The sequence below is a fragment of the Zootoca vivipara genome, chromosome 10, assembly GCF_963506605.1.
Source record: "Zootoca vivipara chromosome 10, rZooViv1.1, whole genome shotgun sequence".
Classification (NCBI taxonomy): Eukaryota; Metazoa; Chordata; class Lepidosauria; order Squamata; family Lacertidae; genus Zootoca; species Zootoca vivipara.
Genome location: NC_083285.1, coordinates 5,941,877 through 5,966,801, shown reverse-complemented (window position 1 = coordinate 5,966,801; position 24,925 = coordinate 5,941,877). Strand labels below are relative to the sequence as shown.

The 24,925-nt window shown below is 40.1% G+C and overlaps 2 protein-coding genes across 3 annotated transcripts in view; one reads left to right on the top strand and one right to left on the bottom strand.

The window, feature by feature from the left end:
- Positions 1-17,119, top strand: part of FBXL13 (F-box and leucine rich repeat protein 13) — a 63,298-nt gene extending 46,179 nt beyond the window's left edge. For both annotated transcript variants that reach the window (XM_035126785.2, XM_060279523.1), the window contains 8 exons: positions 857-974; positions 1,154-1,316; positions 2,369-2,488; positions 3,688-3,814; positions 7,505-7,588; positions 13,745-13,879; positions 14,109-14,272; positions 16,882-17,119. In XM_035126785.2, coding sequence (XP_034982676.1) covers positions 857-974; positions 1,154-1,316; positions 2,369-2,488; positions 3,688-3,814; positions 7,505-7,588; positions 13,745-13,879; positions 14,109-14,272; positions 16,882-17,119 — 1,149 coding nt within the window. The remainder of the gene's footprint in view (positions 1-856; positions 975-1,153; positions 1,317-2,368; positions 2,489-3,687; positions 3,815-7,504; positions 7,589-13,744; positions 13,880-14,108; positions 14,273-16,881) is intronic.
- Positions 17,120-17,649: 530 nt separating this feature from the next.
- The window catches only part of FAM185A (family with sequence similarity 185 member A), a 37,078-nt gene continuing 29,802 nt past the window's right edge, over positions 17,650-24,925 (bottom strand). Inside the window, exon 8 of the mRNA XM_035126783.2 lies at positions 17,650-18,784. Within this exon, the coding sequence (XP_034982674.1) occupies positions 18,669-18,784 (116 nt within the window). The 3' untranslated portion in view covers positions 17,650-18,668. The remainder of the gene's footprint in view (positions 18,785-24,925) is intronic.

Genomic DNA, 24,925 nt, shown 5'->3' with positions numbered 1-24,925 from the left:
TTTTTTGCCAGGCAATAGATACTATGAGAGTGAGAGTGGAAGTTTACTCTTTGAAATCACTCTTCCACCCCTGTTTCATCATGCACAGGATTGCAGGGGTCTTTGCCCTCAACCAGGGTCTGTGCTCCTTTGAAGCACTGAAGACACAGTGGAGGCTGTCACAGCTTTAAGAAATATGTTTTATTCACATATTTACATCTGAATTTAGATGGAGTTCAGATCTTACAGCATGGTCATCTCAATAAAGGCTTATTCCCCACACCAGTGCAGCACTGGAGTCAAAGCCATCTCTCCCAGCCTGCCTTCAGCCAGTCTGCCCAAGATGGACCTCTCTTTTTTTCTCCCCCTTCTTCTCCCCAGTATACATTGCTAAAGACACGCTTTTCCTGCCACTGCCACACTAACCCATTCACCTTGGCAGTCTCTGTCTGCCCAGGACCAAGACTCCTCTTAGATGGGCCCCCAACCCGTTTTTTCATGATAGCAGCTTGGGTTATCCCTGGCTAGCTATGTGAAGCTGCCTCGGCTTGTGATCCTAAACTGAATGCAACAGCCCTTGGTTTAGTTTTAATTAATCAAACTTTGCTTACTTCATGAATTTATGAGTTTGATCAAATTCTAGCTCTTTACTGAATCTTTCCCCCATACTCATAACAATATTATTTCAATTTTGCTGCTGCAGACTAAAACTAGCTACTAAGAACAATATCAGAATTGATGTGCCATTTTTACTGCTTCAATTATTAGTGTTCTGTTGGATATGAGAGGATAGAAACTCCAGCATTTGTTATTATAAAATGTATATTTTCCACATAAAATACAATGCATTTGAAAAACTCTGTATTTTCTCTTAAAGGCTTTAGCTGAAAAATGCCATCAGATTGTGTCTGTTGAATTTAATGAATCCCCACATGTTTCTGATGCAGCTTTTAAAGCACTTGCTAAATGTAAACTTGTCAAGATGAAAATACAAGGTTAGTGATGACATAGTATAATAGTTCCTGCAAAATAGTTGTATGTGCTACCTTTTTACCCTGGTGTTGGCTCTTTGACATAAATAGACGTGTGCATAAGTAGACATGCATTTTGTGACTGAAATAGCTATTGACTTCTGGCCAAATGTAACCTAATTGTTGTTGTGTGATTTCAATAGGGAGTAATCGGATTACTGACCTAACTTTCAAACTCATAAGCAATTCCTGGCCTCATATGAAACACATTTGTGTGGGTGACTGCCAGAAGATAACAGATTTGAGTCTCAAGATGATTGCACCACTGCCTGATATTGTTATACTGAATTTATCAGATTGTATAAGGTATTCTGTTAACATTCAAATGACTGTGTGGGTTATTCATTTTAACAAAATTGCAAATTAGCAAAAAAATGTGTTAGCCACCATACCTGCAAATAGCACACAGAACAAAGAAAAGGTCTGTGCCCTACTGTAACACCCCAATATGCTAGACCAACCAGCACATTATATTTGTAGAACAGGACATCAACAGCTTCCTTCCCCAGATGTAGTACAGCCACAGTGATAAAATGTAGACTGCAACCGAGGACATGGCAGAGACAACAAGACTGGGGTTGGCGTGGGCAAGTGTCTACCACTTAAATGCATTACAGGGCCACTCCAGTAAAAGCATCTTAAAGTCACCCATTTGAGTGAGACAACAAGAATCACTTATTCTTGTGTCGTCTTACTGAAGTTAGTGGACTACCGTCCAGTAAATTATTTCAGTTCAGTGGCTGACATTCCATGCATACCATCCTTGTGTTTGCAATAGAAATCTACTTGTGCAATGGGGTTTCGGGATTCTCTTCTCTCAGTCTCCCGTGTGCTTCTGACCATATGGAGCAAATATGGGGGAGTTGAGGGACTGTGGGAGGCAGTGGGGAGGAAATGGAATTACTGCTGCACTACCTTGACTATCACCCACAGTGAGAGTTATAGGTGTCAACTTCCTGGAGCCTGGGTGCCTGAGCACCCACAAATTTTGTTTCCAGGGCCATGTATGCTGCATGGCACCCATGGCCCCAGGCACCCATGGTCATGGAGTCAAGTTGGCACTCCTGGTGACAGTCAAGTTTTGGAAGTAAGTCCAATTCATTTTTATGAGAATTCCTCATTCAGGCCATTTAGCTACCAGATGGAAATAGGTTTCCAACTAATCTCATTGTTTAGTTTGTAGTTCTTGGGGGGGGGGGGGAACTAGCATTGTAGCATCCACTTTTGTAATAGATGCAGAGACAAATATTGACTGCTGCATAGTTTAGTTATAGACGATCTTGCATTCAGATGCTAGTTTTTAGGACATTATTAGGATTGTGATATATATCAGATAACTTATTTTCTATTTGTTTTAGAGTTAGTGATGGAGGACTAAAAGCATTTACTGATGGTGCTTCAGGCTCAAATATACGAGAACTCAGCTTGGCCAATTGTTCCTATATTACTGACAGTGCTATCACAAAAATAGCCCAAAGGTACCATAATACCATAATATATTGTTTGTTTGGTGAAACATAACAGATACGTTGCTTCAAAATTCTTGTTAAAATCAATCTTGTTTCTGATATCTAGATTAGAAAAAGATGTTGTGCATAGTACATACAGCAAAAGTGAGTTGTTGTGATTAAGCCCTGTTGAAATCAATGGAATTCAAAGCTCAGTTGTAATGTTTTAGGAGTCATTTCAATGGAGCTTCTTAAGAACTGTTCATAGAATTTAGGTTGGAATCCAATAATCACCTGTGAATAAGCCCCATTGAACTCAATGAATCTTACTTCTGAATAGAGAAGCACAGGGCTATAAATAATTTAACTGTGAATCACATACCCATTAATGTCTCAACTGTTTTTTCCCCTGTTTTGTCACTTTTTTGCACACTGACAACTTAAAAATGATTCATAGGATTCAATGTTCAAAATTTCTGATATTCTAAAAGTGTTTAGAAAATTATTTTTCTTTCGTAATATCTATAGACAATTTATTTATTGGTGGTTTTTATATGGATATGTGTGTGTATATATATTTATGCATAATTTTTGTTTTTCATTATAATTACCAGATAATCAAAACACAGCAGTTTTATTTAGGGGGTCCAAAAAGCCACACAAGTTCTATGTACCAAATATGTACCAAATAGGGCAGGTGAGGTGGGAGTGGGGGGTTGTGACTCAAAGGGGAAAATTCCATTGGGTATATGCAAGTCCCAGGCACACCTGAAGTTACTTTTTTACAATCAGTGTCTGTGTTCTAGTACCTAATAATAACGACAATTTCCATTTATTGAAAAAGGATCTACTTACTGGTCTCCTTTGGTTAATTTGCTCATGCAAATGTTCCATATTTTATTTAGAAGCTGAGAATGCATGACATGAACAAAACTGTCAAAAGAGGAAATGAGAAAAGCTTGAAAAAACATTTACATGTTTTTAAAATACTGAACAGGAATAGTGAGGCAGGCTACAATACAGCCTAACACTGAAGTGCCCAATAACTCATTAAAAAACATTTACAGTTTAGGATGGTCTTTGTTAGTATCTTAGGGTATCCTGTTTTGTGAGCAGATAAGTGAACATTTTTATTGTGATTTTGGAAGTGTCCTATGAAAACCTAAGCCAAAAGTTGCACAGTTATGGCATAATAAGAAAAGAAATAACAAGATCTATTGCTTTTTAAGGTGCCACAATCTGATTTATCTGAATCTGCGTTATTGCCAATCTGTGACTGATGCTGGAATTGATGCTTTAACACAGATCTCCTCACTTGCATATATTAATATTTCTGGAATTAATGTCACAGACCAGGTAAAAATGAAAACAAAGGCATGGCAATGTGTTCCTGTATGCTCTTAGTATGGCTGTGCCAGCCATTTCTGTGAGTCACAGTGATAATTTCTGTATTATTCACAATTTCTTTTCTTTATTCTTAACATTCTCTTTGCCTTGTGGCAAATGGAAGGAACAAGAAATAGAACAGCATTCAAAAATAGGGGATTACAGCAAGATATGAGCTAAATAGGATAGAACTGTAAAGTTTGTGGTTTGGGTTATTGATACATGAGATACCTGGGGAAATTTTTTTTTGATCTAATAATATTCATGTAAGGGTCTTCATTTAACACATCCAATCTTTCTTATATGTTCACTGTTGACTTATAAAGGTTTCAGACCAAGTATTCACAGCAGTAGCAAAACAGAGTCTCTTTGGAGTGCAAGGCATGGGATGGCATGGCATGGAAGATCATGGAACTAAGACTAGTTAATGACTTACAGTATTGAAATATTGATATCTGTTACCCCAGAGGCTTAATGCAGCCATTTTAAAGCTTATAAGTGTTCAGGAAACTATTGAAAGTACAAATAACAGCATATGGTGACATAGAAGTACAGTTAATGGCTGAACTGAAGAAGTGTGCATGCACACAAAAGCTCATACCAGTGACAAACTTAGTTGGTCTCTAAGGTGCTACTGGAAGGATTTTTTTTTTATTTTGTTTCAACTACGGCAGACCAACACGGCCACCTACCTGTGGCTAAACTAGATGTGATGTTAATTGTATGCATGCAACACTGTGAACATATTTTAAAATTTAGATTACAGTCATGGAATCTCCTGAGTAGCATTGGGACTGTAGGAGGTAGGAAGTAGTTTGTTTTTTTTCTCCTCCTGCGAAACACCCTTCCTTTCGAAATTGCTACAGTATTTGCATTCAGAGGGGAGATTATTTTTGGTTGCTCTCCTCCCCACCACCTGAGGGTCTGATGTACACCAGGCTGTTTACATTTTCAATACCATATATGTTGACTGGATATATGGGAAACCATGTCCATTTGTCTTAACAAAGTTGATAAAATGATAACATGTTGTATAGAAGGGCTGTAAGTCCAGGGGCGTACCTAGCTGCTCCGGCACCCTTTTGTGAAATGGCTACTTTGTCCATAAGCACGATGCCCCATACTTGCAAAACCCAGGCTTCAAAAAGATTTGCATTTAAAGTTTTCTTTCTCCCCCTTTTTGGAATCACAGATCTAGTGGCAGTTAATAAATGGAGGGTGTGATTCATTCTAGTGTTATGTGCAAACCAGCACTTGTGATTGGTCTCTTCCCAGACAAACCTTGAGCAGTGAGCCAAGAACAAATGTGTTCAGTCATAGTGAGCCACAAACCATGCCTTATTGTGATGTATGAACCAACTGAATGAAGCATTCTATCTATCTATCATCTATCTATCTATCTATCTATCTATCTATCTATCTATCTATCTATCTATCTATCTATCTTCTGCCTTTTTAGAACAAGTCTGTTCTACTTTTAAAATGTAAATTCAGCCATTTCTGTTAGTTTTCTCTTTCCCTTGTGGAAAATGGAAAGCTGTATTGCATTTAGGGTGTCTTTTTATACCTGTCATGCAAAGGTCATGTGAGCTCTATTCTAACATTCTTGTGTCTTAAGTTTTTCATTAAAATGGATGTAAGGATGTTTGATCTTTCTAGCGGTAAGCATGCTTCAGTTCAGAAAGATATCGTCCTGAGGGCTCTGGGAGCATAAACATCTAAAAATAAGTTTTGGGGAAAAATACATCCTACATCCTAATAACTTTCTAGCATACTTTGTTGGCTTAAACAAGAAACAATGTTTATAATTTGAATAATATGCAACATATGAGATACTAAAGATAAGAAATATTCTTGTTATGTGGAAATTAAAACACAATCATATCACAATATTGTTTGTCTTTGGAAAAATTAATTATCCAACCGTATTCAAAATCTGAGGGACCCAGGTGGCACTGTGGTTAAACCACTGAGCCTAGGGCTTGCTGATCAGAAGGTCGGCGGTTCGAATCCCTGTGACGGGGTGAGTTCCCGTTGCTTGGTCCCAGCTCCTGCCAACCTAGCAGTTCGAAAGCACGTCAAAATGCAAGTAGATAAATAGGAACCGCTACAGCGGGAAGGTAAACGGCGTTTCCATGTGCTGCTCTGGTTTGCCAGAAGCGGCTTTGTCATGCTGGCAACATGACCTGGAAGCTATACGCCGGCTCCCTCGGCCAATAATGCGAGATGAGCGCGCAACCCAATAGTCGGTCACGACTGGACCTAATGGTCAGGGGTCCCTTTACCTTTTTATTCTGTTATGTACTGAGCTGAATCATAGAACAATAGGATCCAGAATCAGCAGTCTGATTGGTCCGCAGGAGCCACCCAATCCAACTCCAGGTGGAAGTGAATCCGCAACCTGATTGGCCCGTGGGTTGCAAACATATTCAAAATCTACCCTTTCCCTAATCATTTTCAACTGGCTAGTCTTCCAACACTGCTGACCTTTCTCTTTTTCTTGTGTCTTTTAAAAAAATTCTTAACAATATACAGTATTAAGGAACACACTTTTCAAGGTTGCCCTGCCAAAGGTCCCAAGGATTCTCAGAACCTCTTATCTTCAGAGACACTCTGATAGGCCCCTTGCTTGGAGAGTTTGGTTCCCCTATTTCATCACAGGATCTCTTTATATTTATATTATACATTCTCCAGTGGATAGTAGGACATCCCCAAATGGAATATTAAGTTCCTCCCATTTCTCAAGGCAGGAAAACGTCACCACTCCAAAGGAATCTGTTTGCCCCTTCCCTTGGAGTGACAGTTCATTTTTCCTGCCTAGTTTGACATAGTATTACATTAGCCCAGCTCTCGCAATCTGCATTCTAGCCACTAATTTCATTAATTTCCCTCTATCATATTTTCGATTACCTTTGTGCACTGTGTGACTGCTGAAGTAATTACCCAAGAGTGTTATTTTAATTATTTACTTCAAACCAATTTTTTGGAGTGTTTGTGAAACTATATATTTTCTTCCTGACTGTGGCTTTAATTTCCTTTCTGAGTTGAGAGAAATCATAGTGGCCAGTATTTTTAACCTGAATGCCCTATCTGTAGGCATCTAAACTTGTACTGATGTATCAAAACATAGGGATTGATGTCCAGATGTACTGAGCACATAAGCATTCCTTTGATCTTATATCCTGTGAAAAACTGAGCTAATTTTAATAAAGCACAACATCTGAATCAAATTTGGAGACTGATTGTTGCCCAAGGCAATAAAGGGGGTGGCTAAGCGAGCCCCCCGCAATCTGCCTTTTTGTCACCCCCCTTCCTACGCCCCTGACCATGCATGCTCCGGTTTTGCTGAACAACTCCTATGTTTTTTTGTGATGTTTTCATTACATTTTGTTTCAGCGGGGGCAGTTATAGCAGACTAGGATTATGCAAATTGTAGAGGGAAGGACATAGAAACAAGCGAGTGCACAAACCCCTGACATGTTCCTAAGTTTCCCACTATGTTTTGTTTTGGTAAAAGAATACATGTTTTAAAAGGTAATTTGGGGGGGGGGGAGACCTACAGTATTGAATAACAGCAAAGCAAAATAAATACATTCTGTAGTATAAAGGTTTTTTACATATGTGTGCCAATAAACTAATATTTGTCTAAAACATTTTTAGGCTTTGGATGCTCTTGGCAAAATCTGGAAAATTAAGGAGATTATTATATCAGAATGCAGGCTGTTAACTGATGCAGGAATTAAGGTAAAATAAGATCCTATGTTATTTATGTTACAAGTATCAGTACATGTATGTCACTCTTGAACACGTTTGATTTACAATGAAATAGTAAATAATAATAATAATAATAATAATAATAATAATAATAATAATTTTTATTTATACCCCGGCCAAGACCGGGCTCAAGGTGGCTAACATCAGGTATAAAAACCATTGATTAAAATACAACTTAAAAACAGGATTAAAATACAACTTAAAATGCAGCCTCATTTTAGTGGAAGCCCAGAATCAAAACTGGGGGGAGAAAACGTCAAATCTCCGACTTCTGGTCTACCGCCAGTGCTGATCGGCGAGGAATCCTCCAGCTCCGAGGTTTCTGGTGCTGTGAGGGAGGGGGGAAGCCGTGAGAGCAACGCGGACCCCCAAAAGAACCCCAGATTGAGCTTTTTGGGGGCGTGAGAGCTCGGCTGTGCCCCAAAGTGACTCCTCTGCCCCCGGTAAGCTCTTTTTAAGAGCTCCAAGAGCGAGCAGAGTGAGAGTAGCGGGCACCATTTTCGAGTATACCGCTACCCTCACAGAATGAAGCTCCGAGCCGGCAGCGGAGGAGTGGTGGATATATTTTTTTTATAAAAAGGATTTGAAGACATTGGGCACCATAAGTAACAGAAAGAAATTTATGGGGGAAATTTTTTTATTGAAAAGAATTGGCCACAGGGGGAGATTTAACCAGGAAGCCGATCTCCCCCATTGAGAGAACTGTGATGCAGTTAATTTGCCTGTAGCCAGAAAGACTGAAAGGAAATTATCAATTACCAAGGATTGGGCCCAATACCTTCCCCCTGAAGCAGGGTAAAGGGGAGAAGGGCTGAATCCACTAAAATCCCTGTAATTTTTTTTAAAATTTGGACGTGGAGAGTCCCCCTGGAAGCTGAAGTCAGGTCCCTGGAGGGATCAGCGAGCCACCATTATGATATCACAATAGAAAGGAATTTGTTTACCTCTTTGAAGCTGAGAACTGTCAATTTTGAAGAGAGCGCAAAATAGAAGGCTGGGTATAAGAAGTTTGATAAATGCTCTTTTCACAAATGGTCACAAGATTTTTAAGATATAAAGAAGAATTAAAAATGAGAGTATAACCAGTTCGGATATAAACTTGGTCCCTGATGTTTTTGGAAATAAGATCTGTGCCACTTCCTGCTCTGTTCTGTTCTCATGAAATCTGAGATGAGCAGGATGTCTATAGCCACAACATCACCTGATGGCCTGGACTTTCAGAAGGAACTTTTGGAATTGCTTTTGGACTTGAGAAAAATGAATTGCGGCAAAATAATATATTGTTGTGTGAAAGTAATTTACAGTTGCGTGAAATGCGTGAAAGGAATCAGAATTGTGTGGACAGTGAAAAAGGATTAATTTCAATAGAGAATGAAGAGAAGCAAGAAGAACAATCATCAGTCTTGGACAATGTAATTGACTTTAAAGAAGATGAGGAAGATGCATGGAATATTGTTCCCCCAGTGAGGGGGGGGGGAAACAGAACATATATCTGATCCAAGGAGTCTCCAAAGAAGAACCAGCATGGAAAAATGTCCCCCCAGGGAGTGAGTGAGAGAGGGAGGGCAGGATCCATACTGGGGCCAGAACTTAAAGGGGGGGGAATTGAAATAGGGCTGGAAAGTGGAAATATAACTGGATGGTTTTATACTACAGTATTTAGAGAATTGGGGAGGCAGCAGGGGATGATCAAGGAAGTCAACAATGTTAAGTAAAAAATGCAAGAATTGATTTTTTTTTTAAAAAAAAGTTTTTTAATGTTTTGATTTTTGTTTTTGTTTTTGTGATTTTGTAATATTGGAAAATGAATAAAAATTATTTGAGAAAGAAAAAAGAAAACTTCAAATCTTCACCAAGGCCAACTATCCAGACTGGTCCTACGTGGGCCAGAAAAAAGCCAGGGAAGTACCCAAATAGGGGTTCCATCACAGAAAAGGAAAGATGGGGAGGGGATCAGGCTGACTCCAAGCCAAAGGCCAGGCAGAACAATTCTGTCTTACAGGCCCTGCGGAAAGAAATCAGATCCCGCAGGGCCCTGGTCTCATGAGACAGAGCGTTCCACCAGGCCGGAGCCAGTGTTGAAAAGGCCCTGGCCCTGGTTGAGACTAATCTGACTTCCTTAGGGCCTGGGACCTCTAAAGTGTTTCTATTTATGGACCTTAAGGTCCTCCGTGAGGCATACCAGGAGAGGCGGTCCTGTAGGTACGAGGGTCCTAGGCCGCAAAGGACTTTAAAGGTGATGTTTTTTTTCTTGAAACTGTTGAAACATGTTGCCATTAGGAAAATGTACTCATTTACATGCCAACATGGGCTCTTTAATTGCCCTTTCAGCTCCAGACCATTATGACCTTTTTATTTTACAACACGTTTTTATATTGCACATTATTGTGTGCTGCTTTTATGATTTGTATAGTTTTTAGCTTATGATATATTGTGTATTTACATTTCATTGTTTTATTCTTTTTGTCAACTGCCCTGGAAATATAATTGAAGGGCTGTAAAACCACTTTACATAAATAAATAGTGGCTTGCGTAGAGTGTTCCAGGAAATTTAAGGATGAGTTGAGATTTGAATTGGTGGTTTCAGTTTCTTAGCTCATATTGTTAACCACTGCGCTGCTCCCGCTCTGAACTCCTGAGGCTTATAGATGCAAATGTGGGCAAGTGAAGCTACAGTGACTGAGAGTTTTGGAATGTGGAAAGAGATAATATTCACTCCAGGAAGGGAGATTTAACTAGAACATTTTAAGAAGTGAAAAATGTCTCTACACGGCAACCAATGGCCATGTTTTGCCTTTACTTTTTAGCAGGGTTTATTTAAAACAGGATGTGTTTTTGGCAGTGGCTGCTATGCAGCTCCCATGGGATTCTGATAAGATGGCTGAGACAGGAAACAGATTGTGGATAGAAAATTGCAGCTTTGCAATAAAAATGGTGTCCTATCATTTGTGTCTGGTGTATGCTAAAAAGAGAGAGCAAGGACTGAGGACAGATTCCTGGGGGGAAGTGAGCAGAAGGAAGCTGAAACGACCATCACTAAGGAATGAAGTAACTATTTCAAGAACAGGAGGAAATCTTAAACACCTATAATGTTAGTAGTTGAGGAGAAAGACTTGTGCAAGCATAGAAAGAGACTCTGGTGAATTAATCTAGCAAAATATTAACCCTGCATTAGAAATAACATGGTTTCTCTACAAACTTATACAGTTGCTATATGTTTTAATCTGTATTCCAAAAAATGCCCAAAAATCTTGCACAGAAATCACAGTGATCATCACATTTTATCAAGTAACGACTATGAAAATAATGACTATGTCATCCTATGAATTAGTACCTTTCCATCATAAAATTTGAGCATCTATTGTTGTATATATGAATCATTCATTATCTACAGCCACACAGAGCTGGTTTGAATTTTGCTGCTCTGTATGCATGTGATAATGCACAAGCACACATTCGACAGAATCATTTATTCTTTGGAGAATAGTTATGAATGGAGTTTCCAGTGTGCCTCCATGTTCCTAGTTTATTGTAACTTAAAGAGCAACTGTGTTAGAGTACAGATATCCTGTCTAATTTATGGGAAGCCATTATGTAGTCCTCTGGGCTTTCATACAGACATCAGGAAAAGCATTTAGAGAAAGCTGCATGGAACTGAAACTTCATTTAAATGGGATTAACAATTTCTCTTCCACAAAGTCAATTCCCTAAAGCTTACCAAAATTTCAAATAAGCATGTCTTTTTTGCTTGCTACAGTGACTTTAATCACTTCTTTATAAGTGGTGTAACATCTTCATATAGGATGCAACCTGGATCTATCTGCTAGGGGGCATGTGAGCCAATACGATGATGGCATAGATCAGGGGTCGGCAAGGTTTACCTCGCCTGGGCTGCTTCACCAGTGGAGATCCCTCTGTGGGCCAGGATCATGCACACACGGCCGCGATTTCCGGTGTCTGCGTGTGTGCAGACACGATTTTTGGTGTTTGAGCATGCGCAGACACAATTTCTGCCACTGCGGAAGCAAGTCCCTGCGCCACACTGTTTACCCCTGACATAGATGGAGATTCTTGACTCCAAACATCATACAACTGATTGTAGTTAGACTGTGGACTTTAATCTTTCCCAGTTCTCTTCTTTCGGCACTAGATGTTGAGGGCCTCTTATAAATGTTTTAAAATTTTGTGGGGAACACACCAACACCATGTGCTGAGTTTCTTTTTCTCAATTCCTTCTCAAAGAGATAAGTCCTCGCTCCAAGAATATCCTGATATTTATAAATAAACCAAATCTTCTTTAGAAAATTACTACCTCCCAACACCAATAATCATCATTATTTTTCCTAGGGATTGTATTTTGTGTGTGTGTAATTTTAATTCATCCTTTCTTCTTGTGCATTACTGGAGGATATGTTCCGCTTAAATAAACAAGAATTAAAAAAACCCCATTTTTGTAAGCCTCTGTTAATTGAGCAAATAGAAACTTGAGGGAGCTGGTTTACATGGGGGACACAGTGGCTGAGAGAAGGTAAACACTTCTCTTCCAGAGTAGTTGTCCCAACTCAATTCAGGGATGCTTTAAAAAGAAGGGGAAACTGGTCATCTAGTTTGGACCTTTATTTCCAGTCTGAATTAGCTCCTACATTGTGAGATGGGCTTTGAAGCCTTGTCGAGTGTATATTCTAAAAATAACCAGCTTACTAAATAAGAGTGTTATTTGAAAAAGTATACAACAGCTGTTTTCTATCACTTTTATGTGTTAAGATTGCCAGATTATGTTTGGTTCACCAGTGCTGCAAAGGCAGTTTTGCTGAATTATTTTCCCTCTACAAACTGATCAGCTATAAAAATACAAGTTTGAGGCAATGTGATTAATTAACACAAGTACTTTTTGAAAGCAGGAAGAACTATGGATCTGATCTTTTGAAGTTTAAAACTGTTCACCATCAGTTTAGTAAGTTTGAGAGTCTCAAATGTGCACCTTTTTCTCAAGCAGTGAGACATTCCAGGGGTCTAGCGCTTCACAGCGTTTGGCTTCCTTTGGAAAAAAGGATCTCTGGAAACTTATGTCAATTTGCAATATTGAAATTTATTTGCTAATATACACATACTGGGTGGACAAGATAAAAATACAGTTGTGAAGACTGCACATTTTCTATCTGCAATATCTGACAAGAGGAGTAATTTCTTGAGAGAGAATGTTGTGTCTTATCAGGAGATTTAGAAATTTAGGTTTGATATTCATTAGGTTTTTCAAAATTTTGTTCAGATTTGCACACATCCATTTCATTTTATACTTGACCAGTCCACTACGTTTTTTCTCTGGTCAGTCACCACCAAGTTCAGACCCTGTTATCATATATATTTTTGTCCTTATGTGCATCACCTTACACTTGTTTACACTGAATCACATTTTATGCCCTTTCACCAAGCTTGATGCAATTCTTTCTTTCCTTGCAGTCCCTTTTTGTTCTTACCACCATGGAAAATTAATAAATCAAATCCAAGAACAGTTTGGAGGCTTGAAAAAGCACAGAAGCATGTACAGATCATTCAAATGAGCTTTTCTTGACTGCAACCAGTAAATAACAACTCATTAGGGGAGGGAAGTAGCTCAGTTCCACAGCTCATACTTTGCAAGCAGAATGTCCCAGGTGTGATTAGAAAAAAAAAAACTCGTACCTGAAACCCTGGAGAGCCACTGTCCATCCGTGTCAATGATAGCTGGGCTTGATGGGCTTATGTAGGGCTTTTTGAAGGGGGGATTCACAGGAACTCAGTTCCAGCACCTCTCAGGTGGGTTCTGGCAGTTTTAGCACCTCTCAGGCAGGTGCCACTTGCCATTCTAAGAGAATGTTCATGGTGAGTTCCAGCACCTCTTTTTTTCTAGAAAAATAGCACTAGGTCTATGGTCAGCTCAGTATATGGCAGCTTCCTATGTTCCTTTAATATTTTTTCCCAGCCATTTAATGAGAGAAAAGGTGCTGCATCAAGTGTTTGGAGAAGATTAGCAAATTATCTTCAGCATGAATGCATTGTGAAACCTTAAATCTAAGTGCTCTGGGTAAATAATTTGAGAATGATTAATTGATTGATTGATTGATTGATTTGTGACTTTTGTTCCAGAGATTCTGCCTTGATTTAAGACGCCTAGACCACGTTGATTTATCTTATAACCAGCAGTTAACAAATAATTCATTAAAACATTTGTCATTCAACTGCCACAGAATTACAATTCTAAGTGTGACTGGTTGTCCCAAGGTATGTATGAAAGGATAGACTAGTACTAGAAATTCTGTTACTAAACATGTACACTTGGTTCTGTTAAAATCATTGTCAGTGTTGCTGGTATGAGTGCTAAAGGCTTTGGTGGTGATGCCTTAAATATACCTTAAATATTTTATAAGCTTACTAAAACTTGACTTCTCTTGACTGTCTCTAATAATTCCTTATTTCCCCCCAAAGTGTATGTTTTTTGCTTCATTGACAGGTCACTGATACCGGCATTCAGTTTGTGGCTGCAGAATGCCCTTTCCTGCATTATTTGGATATTTCAGGCTGCATGTGTATTACTGACAGAGCACTTAAGTGTCTGTGGAAAGGTTGCCATCAACTTCGAATTCTTAAGATGCTGTACTGCCCAAATATTACCAGGTAAGTTGTTCTCTAGTTTTTATTTATTTCACAAGATTTATATACCCCTTGGTTGTAATAAAAACCTCAAGGTGGTGCGCTTGGACTACTGCAATGCACTCTATGTGGGGCTACCTTTGAAGGTGACCTGGAAACTGCAATTAATCCAGAATGCGGCAGCTAGACTGGTGACTGGGAGCGGCCACTGAGACCACATAACACATTGGCTCCCAGTACGTTTCCAAGCACAATTCAAAGTGTTGGTGCTGACCTGTAAAGCCCTAAACGGCCTCGGTCCTATATACCTGAAGGAGCGTCTCCACCCGTATTGCTCAGCCCGGACACTGAGATCCAGCGCCGAGGGCCTTCTGGCGGTTCCCTCACTGCGAGAAGCAAAGCTACAGGGAACCAGGCAGAGGGCCTTCTCGGTAGTGGCACCCGCCCTGTGGAACGCCCTCCCATCGGAGGTCAAGGAGATAAACAACTACCTGACATTTAGAAAACACCTAAAGGCAGCCCTGTTTAGGGAAGTTTTTAATCTGTGATATTTTAATGTATTTTGGTATTTGTTGGAAGCCGCCCAGAGTGGCTGGCCAGCCAGATGGGCGGGGTATAAATAAATAATAATAATAATAATACAAAAAGAATAAAATTATCAGTAAAAACAACAACTCAGTTAAAGCTACTATTTAAATCATTCAAAAATAATTAAAATCAATGATAAGCTAAAAACAGATTGTAAAACATGTCAACATTCTACGTCTGAATAGGCTTGCCTAAACAAACATGTTTTTAGCGGGCACCAAAAAGTGTACGGTGAAGGTGTCTGGACTAATCTGTTTGCAGATCACCGCATAAGCTACTTAATAAATGTATACATCATGTACCAAGAGTCATCACAATAACATTCTTGCTAACAAAATAGTCCCAATGATCAACCAGATGCCTTAATCTACCCCAGCTGCAACAAAACATGTTTCTACAGCCACAGCAGGCGCTGTAACTCTCCAGTGGTTTGACTTCACCCCTGAAGGCACTCTTCCATTGTCTCCCAAGACAGATGGATGTCAACCAACCAAACTTAAGTGCAAATTTATACACACTTTTCTGGGAATTAAGTCCCACTGAACACCATGTCTAACCCTGACAACTAGGGCTTCATAGACACATCCATCTTATTGGGGGGGAACAAAGCTACGTTCTGTGAGGAACAACTTCTAACTAAATCTTATTAAAATGAACAAAGATTGTGCATATGATGTTCCCAGGAAATTGCACAGAGGCTTTACTATTAGGATATGGGACTGTTATATGACTTTTGGGGACAATATAATAATGACATTAAAGAGGGCTGTACCTTCTGAGTTCAGCAGGATCAAAAGGTAAGAGCCCACAAGCTCCCATTAGTGTTATTTGTTTTCTAAAAGCCAATCATTCAGTTGCAATTTATATGAACAGCATCTTGTATAGTCCAGCTTTTAATGTCCTCTCCGGCCAAATTATTCTTGCTATTACTGTATATGCATGTTTTGTTATATTAATCCCACTCCCTCCGGCCCTAAAGCTTGTTGCTCAGGGACATGGGGTGAAGGAGGAATGCAAGTCTTTCTTTCACTGCCAAAGTCTCAGCTAAAATTGCCCCTCCTGGCACACTATTTACATTTCACGGGAAGCTTCCATTAGGACAAATAGTAAGTTCCCTTGGAAAGCAAGTACGCAGCATATTTGGAGAGGATTTTTGTTGTTCTGGCTATGGTCTGGTGGATGCTTCAGCTTCCCCAGGGCTATTTACAAAAAAATGCATATTTCCATAACAAAATCACACACCTCTTTCCACTTGTGGGCACTCTTCTGTCTCGAGAGACAGTGGAGTGTGCCTCCGGGGGTGGTGCACCAGTGACGACCCTGGGGTGCAAGCCCAGGCAATGTGAAGAATAACAATCATAAAAATTTATTATTTACATGCTGCCCATCTGACTGAGTTGCCCAGCTACTCTGGGCGTCTTCCAACAAATTAAAACATCAAACATTAAAAACTTCCCTAAACAGGGCTGTCTTCTAAAAGTCAAATTGTTGTTTATTTCCTTGAGATCTGATGGGAGGGTATTCTATAGTTGTGAGGAACAACCCCCCCCCCCGCCTCGCTGATGTGATCCAAAGGAAAGCGGACCAATAGGTTTGGCACCAGCTTTGCTGCAGGAGTTGCTGGATCTTGCCCTTTTGCATCTGTAATACTTAACGATTTATTCTATAGACAACTTCAAGTATGTGTATATGTAATGGTTTCATTATTTTTGTTGACCTCTTCAAGAAGCATATCACCTGGAAGTTGTGTTACAAGTATTAGTGTATGTTAAATTGTATTCATTGAATCAGTGCCAAGTTTTTAGGCCCTCTGAATCTATACAATTTTTCTAAATTATTGCTGCTATCATAGTCACTCTGAACAATTACAGTGTTCGTGAATATTCTATGACATAGTCCTGAAACTGGGTTAGAAGCTCAGACACACAGCTGGTTTTAGTGCCCTCTAGTTTTTTGCTATATTACTTATGTTTTACACAAGAGAGCCCTTCAGAGGAAAGATTTATACTGTATATTAATAGTGTCTGTCCATCTATCTATTTCAGACAAGCAGTTTCAAAATTTGCACCAAAGCTCCAGAAATATGAATATAACAATGAAGACCCTCCTCCGTGGTTTGGTTATGATACCAAAGATGACACACCCACTCCAAAGAAACATAAAAAATATCGGCCAAGCCTAGAACCTCGGCCAAGCATAGAACCAAGTATAGAGTCCAGTACACCTTCCATAGTATCCCCTTCAGCAGAAAAAAGTGTGGAATTCAGTATCCCCCCACAATAAAACCTCCACGGAATGCTAGTAAATATGTTTAATAGCCTTAAGCACAAAGAATTGAAATGGAAACTGATTTTTGCTTTAAGAAGATAATAATACATTGTCTTAAGATTGTTTTTAGTTTGATAGCTAGTACAAGTCATCCTAGAAAACATTGTTACCGTCTTTCCTAATTAGTACAGTCAAATAAATGTTGTTATTTTGTTCAGTTCTTCTTTGAACACCAGTCAACAAAGAGCTTAGTTTTCTCTACAAATAATTAACATAATTTGTGTACAGTTTAGTGCTATGTACATTTAAGAAAATTCAGTTGGTATTTTTCTTGTTGTTGAAGATAGCATTCTGCCCCTTCGTAGGCTCAGAATTCCCCAGCTGTCACTCCAACTAAGGAGGCCTTAAAAAGAAAAAAAAGGTGCAGCACAGCATTTTATCTATGGAGTATTAAGTGTATATTGCATTGAGATAGTTTGTATGCCAATCAGTTTCACCCACACGTTACCTAAAATGCACAAGTGAAACACACATTCCTCAAATAATAAACATTATTTATTGTTACATAGGTGTCCTGTCTTTCTTCAATAATGGAACCCAATATGGTAGTATTTCACATTCACTGACTAAAGGCAGAGCTGCTTAGCTGTATCATGTGCCTTATGCCATGCAACTTTGGAAATGATAGTCTTGCTTCACTCGTTCTGATACAGTAGTTTATGTGATTGTATCGTACAAAGCTTTTTAAAGCTATTTTGAGAGAATGGGGGGGGTGCCTACAAAGTGATATATCAGTATTTTCAGTAAATAATTGAGGGAGTCGGTGCTTGAGTGCAACAGACCATTGCTTGGGCAACTGAGCTTCCCTTTCCTCCTGTGAGCCACCAAAATCTGCTCTGCAGATTTAGGAGACCCTCACAGCAGATTGGGAGCTGCTTGACTCACCCCCTCCAGATGACCGAGGCCAGCCTCGTAGGCTGGCAAACATGGGCCTGCTTTCTTTCTGTCACTTGCAGAGGCCTCAGAAATGCTGATGGGTTACCACTGTGGGTGTGAGTGCACACTGGGGAGATTTGATGTAACGCCAACCACCTGTCCTATGGGTGAGGCGAGGTGGTGATGACTCCCAAGGTCTGCTGGAAGCACCTCTGGCTTCCACTGTGTTAGTCTGGCTCTACTCAAACCTGCATTGAGTGGAGGCTTTCTTGCACTGCATCGTCCTCAGTGACTCGCTGTCCAATATTCCTATAAAAAGGTGGGGGACCAGTGTGGGGAGAGACCTTCCTCCACCATGGTGTCAGGAGAGGTGAGGGAGAGAATTGGGGCCAACACCCTAGAAGAAAGGTGGAGGGGGGAAACCCCCCCTCAGGATTAAGCATTTTAATATTCAGGGTATTTGTTCAAAGTCTGGCTGTTTAAAGTGATCAGTAAACAAGTTGGGGCGGGGGGGGGGAGTTGTTTCCATTGATTTCTAAGCATTTGAAGCCAAAGACAACAGAAACACTTCGGCAAGATTTACAGTAATCTTTCTTCATTGTTTCTTAAGTAAATATTATTTGCTCTATCATGAGGCCTTAAGTTTCACAGACTGGAACCAGGTTTGACTTTTGAGATGAACTGTGCCATTTTCTGTCTCTGCTTTAATATATTTTCCTTGTTTATCCTGTTGATTCATATGGCCTAAATGGACAAAAGAAAAATTAAGGGAGTTAATTTCACAAATTGATTCTGGGCCCTTTTTCTAAGCAGATTCATGTTTACCTTCATGGAAATTTTTACTGGAATAAATCATGACATGTCCTGCTGCTTGGTTTCTTCCTTGACATCATAGAATGACTCACTGCAGCAAAGTCCCAGCAGGATAGATTTGGGGAAGAATAATGTGTCTTTGCATTCTGTTGATTTTAAATCAAGCCTACTGATAGTCCCTGATTATAGAAACACATTTTCCCAATGCAAACCCTGTGGATGCAGAAAGCTAGCTCTTAAATTCAGGTTGTCACAATTCCTAGTTTGGGACTCAAGTCTCTGTTGCTGGCCATAAGCTGAGTACAGATGTAGCAGGCTGAAAGAATCACTTTCTTGCCACTCCATGCACACTAGAATCCATGGACTTCTATGCTGTAATCTTATCTTCCAAGGCTAAGCTATGCTCCAAAATCTATTTTCAGCCTCTGGATTTAGAAAACAAAAGCAGAACTGTATTCCAGAGGTAACCTTGGTAAGCCTCCAAAAGATGAAAACAAATGAGTAGCTAAGTTGGAAGGATATTATGTGCATAAAATAATTTAGCGCCTTTGTTTGAACTCAAATGATTTATGGGAAAGCATTTAGTTTAGGCATCTGTTCCTTCCCCTAGGAATATTCTGTTGAAATTAGTCATATCTCGTAAGTGTGAACTACAATGGACTGTCCTTGGAGGAAGTAAAAGTTAGCATACCACTCACAGGAAAAAAATGGCCAAAATTATTCACTTAAGTCACAAAATGTGCAACTAAAAACAGTATAAGGATTCCTACTGTATTTGAAGCAATACTGATCTTTATTTCCTTATGGATTTAAGATTTTCTCTGCCACTATATAAACCAAGTGCCAGAGTCTCATAGTGTACAGAATACTTCTCAGACTCCTGACTGTTCGTTTTATTTTTACACCTGAAGGTCTATTTCCTGTTTAAAATTCAACACAATTTATGTACTTAGGACCTGGCTCTCTCCATCCAAAACACACAATAAATGAAAAACGCATAGCTTTCTAGAAAAGGCCTTTCAGCCGTGGCTGTTTAGCACCTACACTTGAGTTATTAGATGCTACATATTTTGGAGTCACTCCAAGAATTTAATCCACAAGAGAAAAGGCAACAGGCTCTGGTGAAGACAAAACCGTTGCCCTTCAAGAGCACTAGAATCCTGGTGATACCAAAACCAACCTTTGGACCCCTTATTCAGTCTTCTGAATTACTGCCAGTCATCTATGCTATAAGCACACAGTTGCCATATTTTGTATCTCTGTGTCCCCTAGTGCCAAATTTTGTGCTAGATATGGCAGCAAGACTGGCACCAGCCATATAATGGGTGAATATAAATCACCAGCTTATCAAGTGGTTAATGTGTCAAAGTTTGCTTGCTTCTTAATTGTGTGCTATCAAGTGTGGCCAGATTAGTTCTATTCTGATGTTGTTTCACTCCTAGTCACTAGACTGTTATTGAAGGAAGACCTCTTCCTCAATGCATTGCTGAAGTGTTATTTTGCTTTGTTATTTGGAGAAATAAATTATTCATCTGTTCTCACAGTCTTAAAAGTTTATTGAAAGACGTCTATAAAACATTTCCTGCTTTCTTTGAATTTATTCTCTTTTTCTTAGGAAAAACGTCTGCCTCTTTCAAAAAGTGCTTTTAAGTCTGTGGAGCCATCCATTGTGCATAACTTCAAAACTTAAAGTTAAGATCTATAATGCACACACCTCACCTAGCCCCCTCATCTCCAAGGTATTTTTTAAAAAAACCTAATTTAAAAAACCCTAAAGCACATGGTAGACTCTCCTATCACTGTGACCTGGAACAAGACTCCACACTTAGACTTTTCTCTCTCTGTTTCTGCCCAGTGCATTCAAACAGTAAATGACCATCTTAGTATGGAATAAAAATCATGACTGTTATATATTAAAATACCTTATTAAAAGCCCTTATCATCTGATAAACCCACCCACCCACAACTGTGGTGGGTTGTGTGTGGAAATCTCACTATGCATTGATCAATAGTGATGGCCAAAAAATCTCAGGGTTGGAAAACATTCCCACAGCAATGGGTCTGTGAAATGCCTGAAACAGGTATAGCAGATCATACTATATCATACTACTATACTATCATACTACTTAGGAAAGTGTGCCTCGGTTTAAGAATGGTTTTGGTTTAAGAACAGACTTCTGGAACGGATTAAGTTCGTACACTGAGGTACCACTGTACAGCGCTTTCCCTAATGAGGCCTCCCGCCGCCGGTGCCCTTCCACCATTCAAATTCCGTTCTTAGAGCGAGGTAAAATTCTCAAACCGGTACACTAGTTCCGGTTCTGTGGCTTTCGTAAACCGAATCATTCTTAAACAAGACTGTTCTTAAACCGAGGTACCACTGTACAGCTAGTGGAGTTTAAAGTTCCATTTCTAACATGATTAAAATGTGAGTCATTTCGCAAAATGAACTATTTAACAATATGGCTGCTGCATGATTGCTGGGTTCTGATGATAGACTGGCTAGACTCTCCATCTTTGAAAATGCCTTGGGCTCACCTCCTGTTTTCTTTGGAACATATGAGCAGGATGCTAAATATAGATGGGGGGAATCTATTTTTTTTATTTGCAGTTACTACAGCACTGAGATTTATAGGAGAGAATTAAAAATATTGTAAATTGCTCCCTTGCTTCTTCTGCCCACTCCAAATGTAGCTGCCAAGCTTGTAATTTACACAACCTGATTCCATATTAATAAATGGAGTCAAAGATATACAATATCTTTGCCCCAGATCTTTTGGAGGAAAGAATGTTGCATGCCCTGGTTAGCTTCTTGCACTTGCGTCTGGGAAGCCTCTTTGCTCAACTGTCTTCTCCTGCGGCCAGTTTATTTTACGTTTGCTACATTCATTTTCCAAAACAAAGTTTTTCTTTGTTGATACGAAGGCTGCAGAATACTTAGCTGCACCTTCAGGGCCATCCTTCCAAAACCAAGAGAAGGGGAAGTTGCTCCCTTGTAACAACAGGGACATTCCTTCTCAGTGACACAAAGGGTCGATATATTTTAATCATCACAACTTGTGTAAATATAATGGGCTTCATGAGAAACACCAGGTGAAGAACTCACTCTACAATCCTTTAAATGAAATTGTGAGGAAAACCCCACAGGAGCTTGTGGGAAGCAAAATTACTTGGCTGGAAAACAATACATATAGAAGTTAAAGGCTGGTGGGAAATAGCTGAGTCATGTAAAAGCTGCTGAAGACTTGCCTTGACATAAACATGCCTTTTCTTTTATTCAATTAGATAAATATATCAAATGCATTGGGGACCCAGGTGGCGCTGTGGTTAAACCACTGAGCCTAGGGCTTGCTGATCAGAAGGTCGGCGGTTCGAATCCTTGTGACGGGGTGAGCTCCCGTTGCTTGGTCCCAGCTCCTGCCAACCTAGCAGTTCGAAAGCACGTCAAAATGCAAGTAGATAAATAGGAACCGCTACAGCGGGAAGGTAAACGGTGTTTCCATGTGCTGCTCTGGTTTGCCAGAAGCGGCTTTGTCATGCTGGCCACATGACCTGGGAGCTATACGCCGGCTCCCTCGGCCAATAATGCGAGATCAGCGCGCAACCCCAGAGTCGGTCACAACTGGACCTAATGTAGACAGCCCACAGCAAGTCATGGGCTCCCACACTTCCCCATTCCCTTTCACATGCCACAGGAGACTGAAAGCTACCACTTCCAGTTTTAAATTCACCAAAGTTCCCTGTTACATCTGAACACAGCGAATGCTGGATAGCTTAAACTGTTGTCCGTTCAAAGAAAGAGAGCTCAATCGTGGTTTATATTCCTGGCTTGCTCACTAACAACAGTGAAGGATGAGGAAGAATAAATTAAATTAAATTAAAATCCGTTTAGAATCCAGCAGGTCCTTTCATTGATTCACCCTGTTTTGGGGCCTCCAGTAGTTTCACAGAAGACAACTGTTTCACATAGTTCACAATTTGTACTATTCCACTGAGCACTCAGTCTCCAACTGGTGAGCCACTAAAATGGTTCCCCTACAAAGTTCTGCAAGTTTTATTTTTACTTCAGTTCTCCTTCCCACATACTGGGATTATTTTGCGTAGTTACAAACAGCATGGGTTGCTTCTGGACCAACGAAGCAATCAAATTTGTCTTTCGATGAAAAGTTACAAACATGGTCAGGCATTTATTACATCTATTCTATCTTGCAGCAGAGAAAAGCCTGGACGAGAACAACAAAAATAGTTTCAATCTCTTCCATCAACCTAAGGTCCTAAGTAAAGGTCAAGGTCAAGGTAAGGTAAAGGTAAAGGGACCCCTGACCATTAGGTCCAGTTGTGACCGACTCTGGGGTTGCGCGCTCATCTCGCATTATTGGCCGAGGGAGCCGGCGTATAGCTTCCAGGTCATGTCAAAGCATGACAAAGCTGCTTCCGGCGAACCAGAGCAGCGCACGGAAACACTGTTTACCTTCCCGCTGTAGCAGTACCTATTTATCTACTTGCACTTGACATGCTTTCGAATTGCTATGTGTGCAAGAGCTTGGACCGAGCAATGGGAGCTCACCCCGTTGTTGGGATTCGAACCGCCAACTTTCTGATCAGCAAGCCCAAGGCTCTGTGGTTTAGACCACAGCGCCAACCGCGTCCCTATCAACCTAAGTGGCTTCCTAAGAAGGTCTTTGCTAGACTAGGATAGAGAGGCAATGATGCAAGAAGAGTCAGGTATCCTTTCTGACTCTCCTATGACCTTGTATTGGGCTGTGTCTGTGTATATTTGTGTCATCAAAGGCTGTTTAAATTAGAGGAACAAAACACAAGTGCGTAGTTTGGAAGTGCAGTTTGGAGCAGCCTCCTCTGTTATGTTTTGACTGTCCAAGCAAAATTGGTGCCAGCCCTTGGATAGGATATATATATAAAGGCCCTTGATGTGGTGCATGGATATGACGAAGCAAAACCCAAACGAGCATTCTTGACTCAATAGTAACAAATCACTCTTTCCTGCAGTTTGCCAGGAAACAAGTTATTGGACTACTAACAAAAGGAAATAACCTATACCAGTAATTTGAAGAAGAAAAAACAGAGTATCAAATGGATGTTTGTCCCTAGGACTTGAAAACTGTACTGAAGGTGCATATAATATTATTTTATTGTGTTTCACTGAAAATAACTGAGGTTTATAAAAGTAAATCAACCTTCCATGTCTCCCATGTATTCTTTGCCTATAGCAAGCAAGGCAAACTTTGAATTCCTTTTGTTTCTAAAGTGCTACATCAGCAAAGGGTATTGAGAAGCACAGTAATTACATCTGGCAAGTCTAAACCAAAACTTATCTATTCTTTCCTTCTTCCCAGCAGAAAAAAAATCAATCACCCCCTAGATACACATCATTTGAGCCATTCTCCAAGGAGTTGATTATTTGAGAAGACTAAAATAGATACAATGTGGAGCTCTGTGAGAATTTTCCATTTAGCAAAGTAGGGGAGCCCCCCCTCCCCCACCACTGAATCTCATAACGTTTTGTGCAGTTCAAGCATGAATTTATGCTCTTTGTACTTAGAATTGTCCAGCACAGTCCCGGTGCAGATATCCCATGACTGAAAGCTCCAGAGTAGATAACAGGATTGCTTCTTCCCACCAAAGCCCTCCTCCTAGGTCAGGGTCCCCAAACTAAGGCCCCGGGGCCGGATGCGGCCCAATCGCCTTCTAAATCCGGCCCGCGGATGGGTCCGGGAATCAGCATGTTTTTACATGAGTAGAAGGTGTCCTTTTATTTAAAATGCATCTCTGGGTTATTTGTGGGGTATAGGAATTCGTTCATTTTTTTTTCAAAAAATAGTCCGGCCCCCAACAAGGTCTGAGGGACAGTGGACTGGCCCCCTGCTGAAAAAGTTTGCTGACCCCTATCCTAGGTTAACCCCACTTAAGCAGCCCTGCTGTTAACTACAGTTTAGGCTAAAAATGATGGGGAGAAATCTGGTACAAATATAATTTGCACCCGTGGAAAGGGTTGCAAACCTGCCTGCATATACTTAATTAAAACAGAGTAATTCGATTCATACCTAAAAGCAA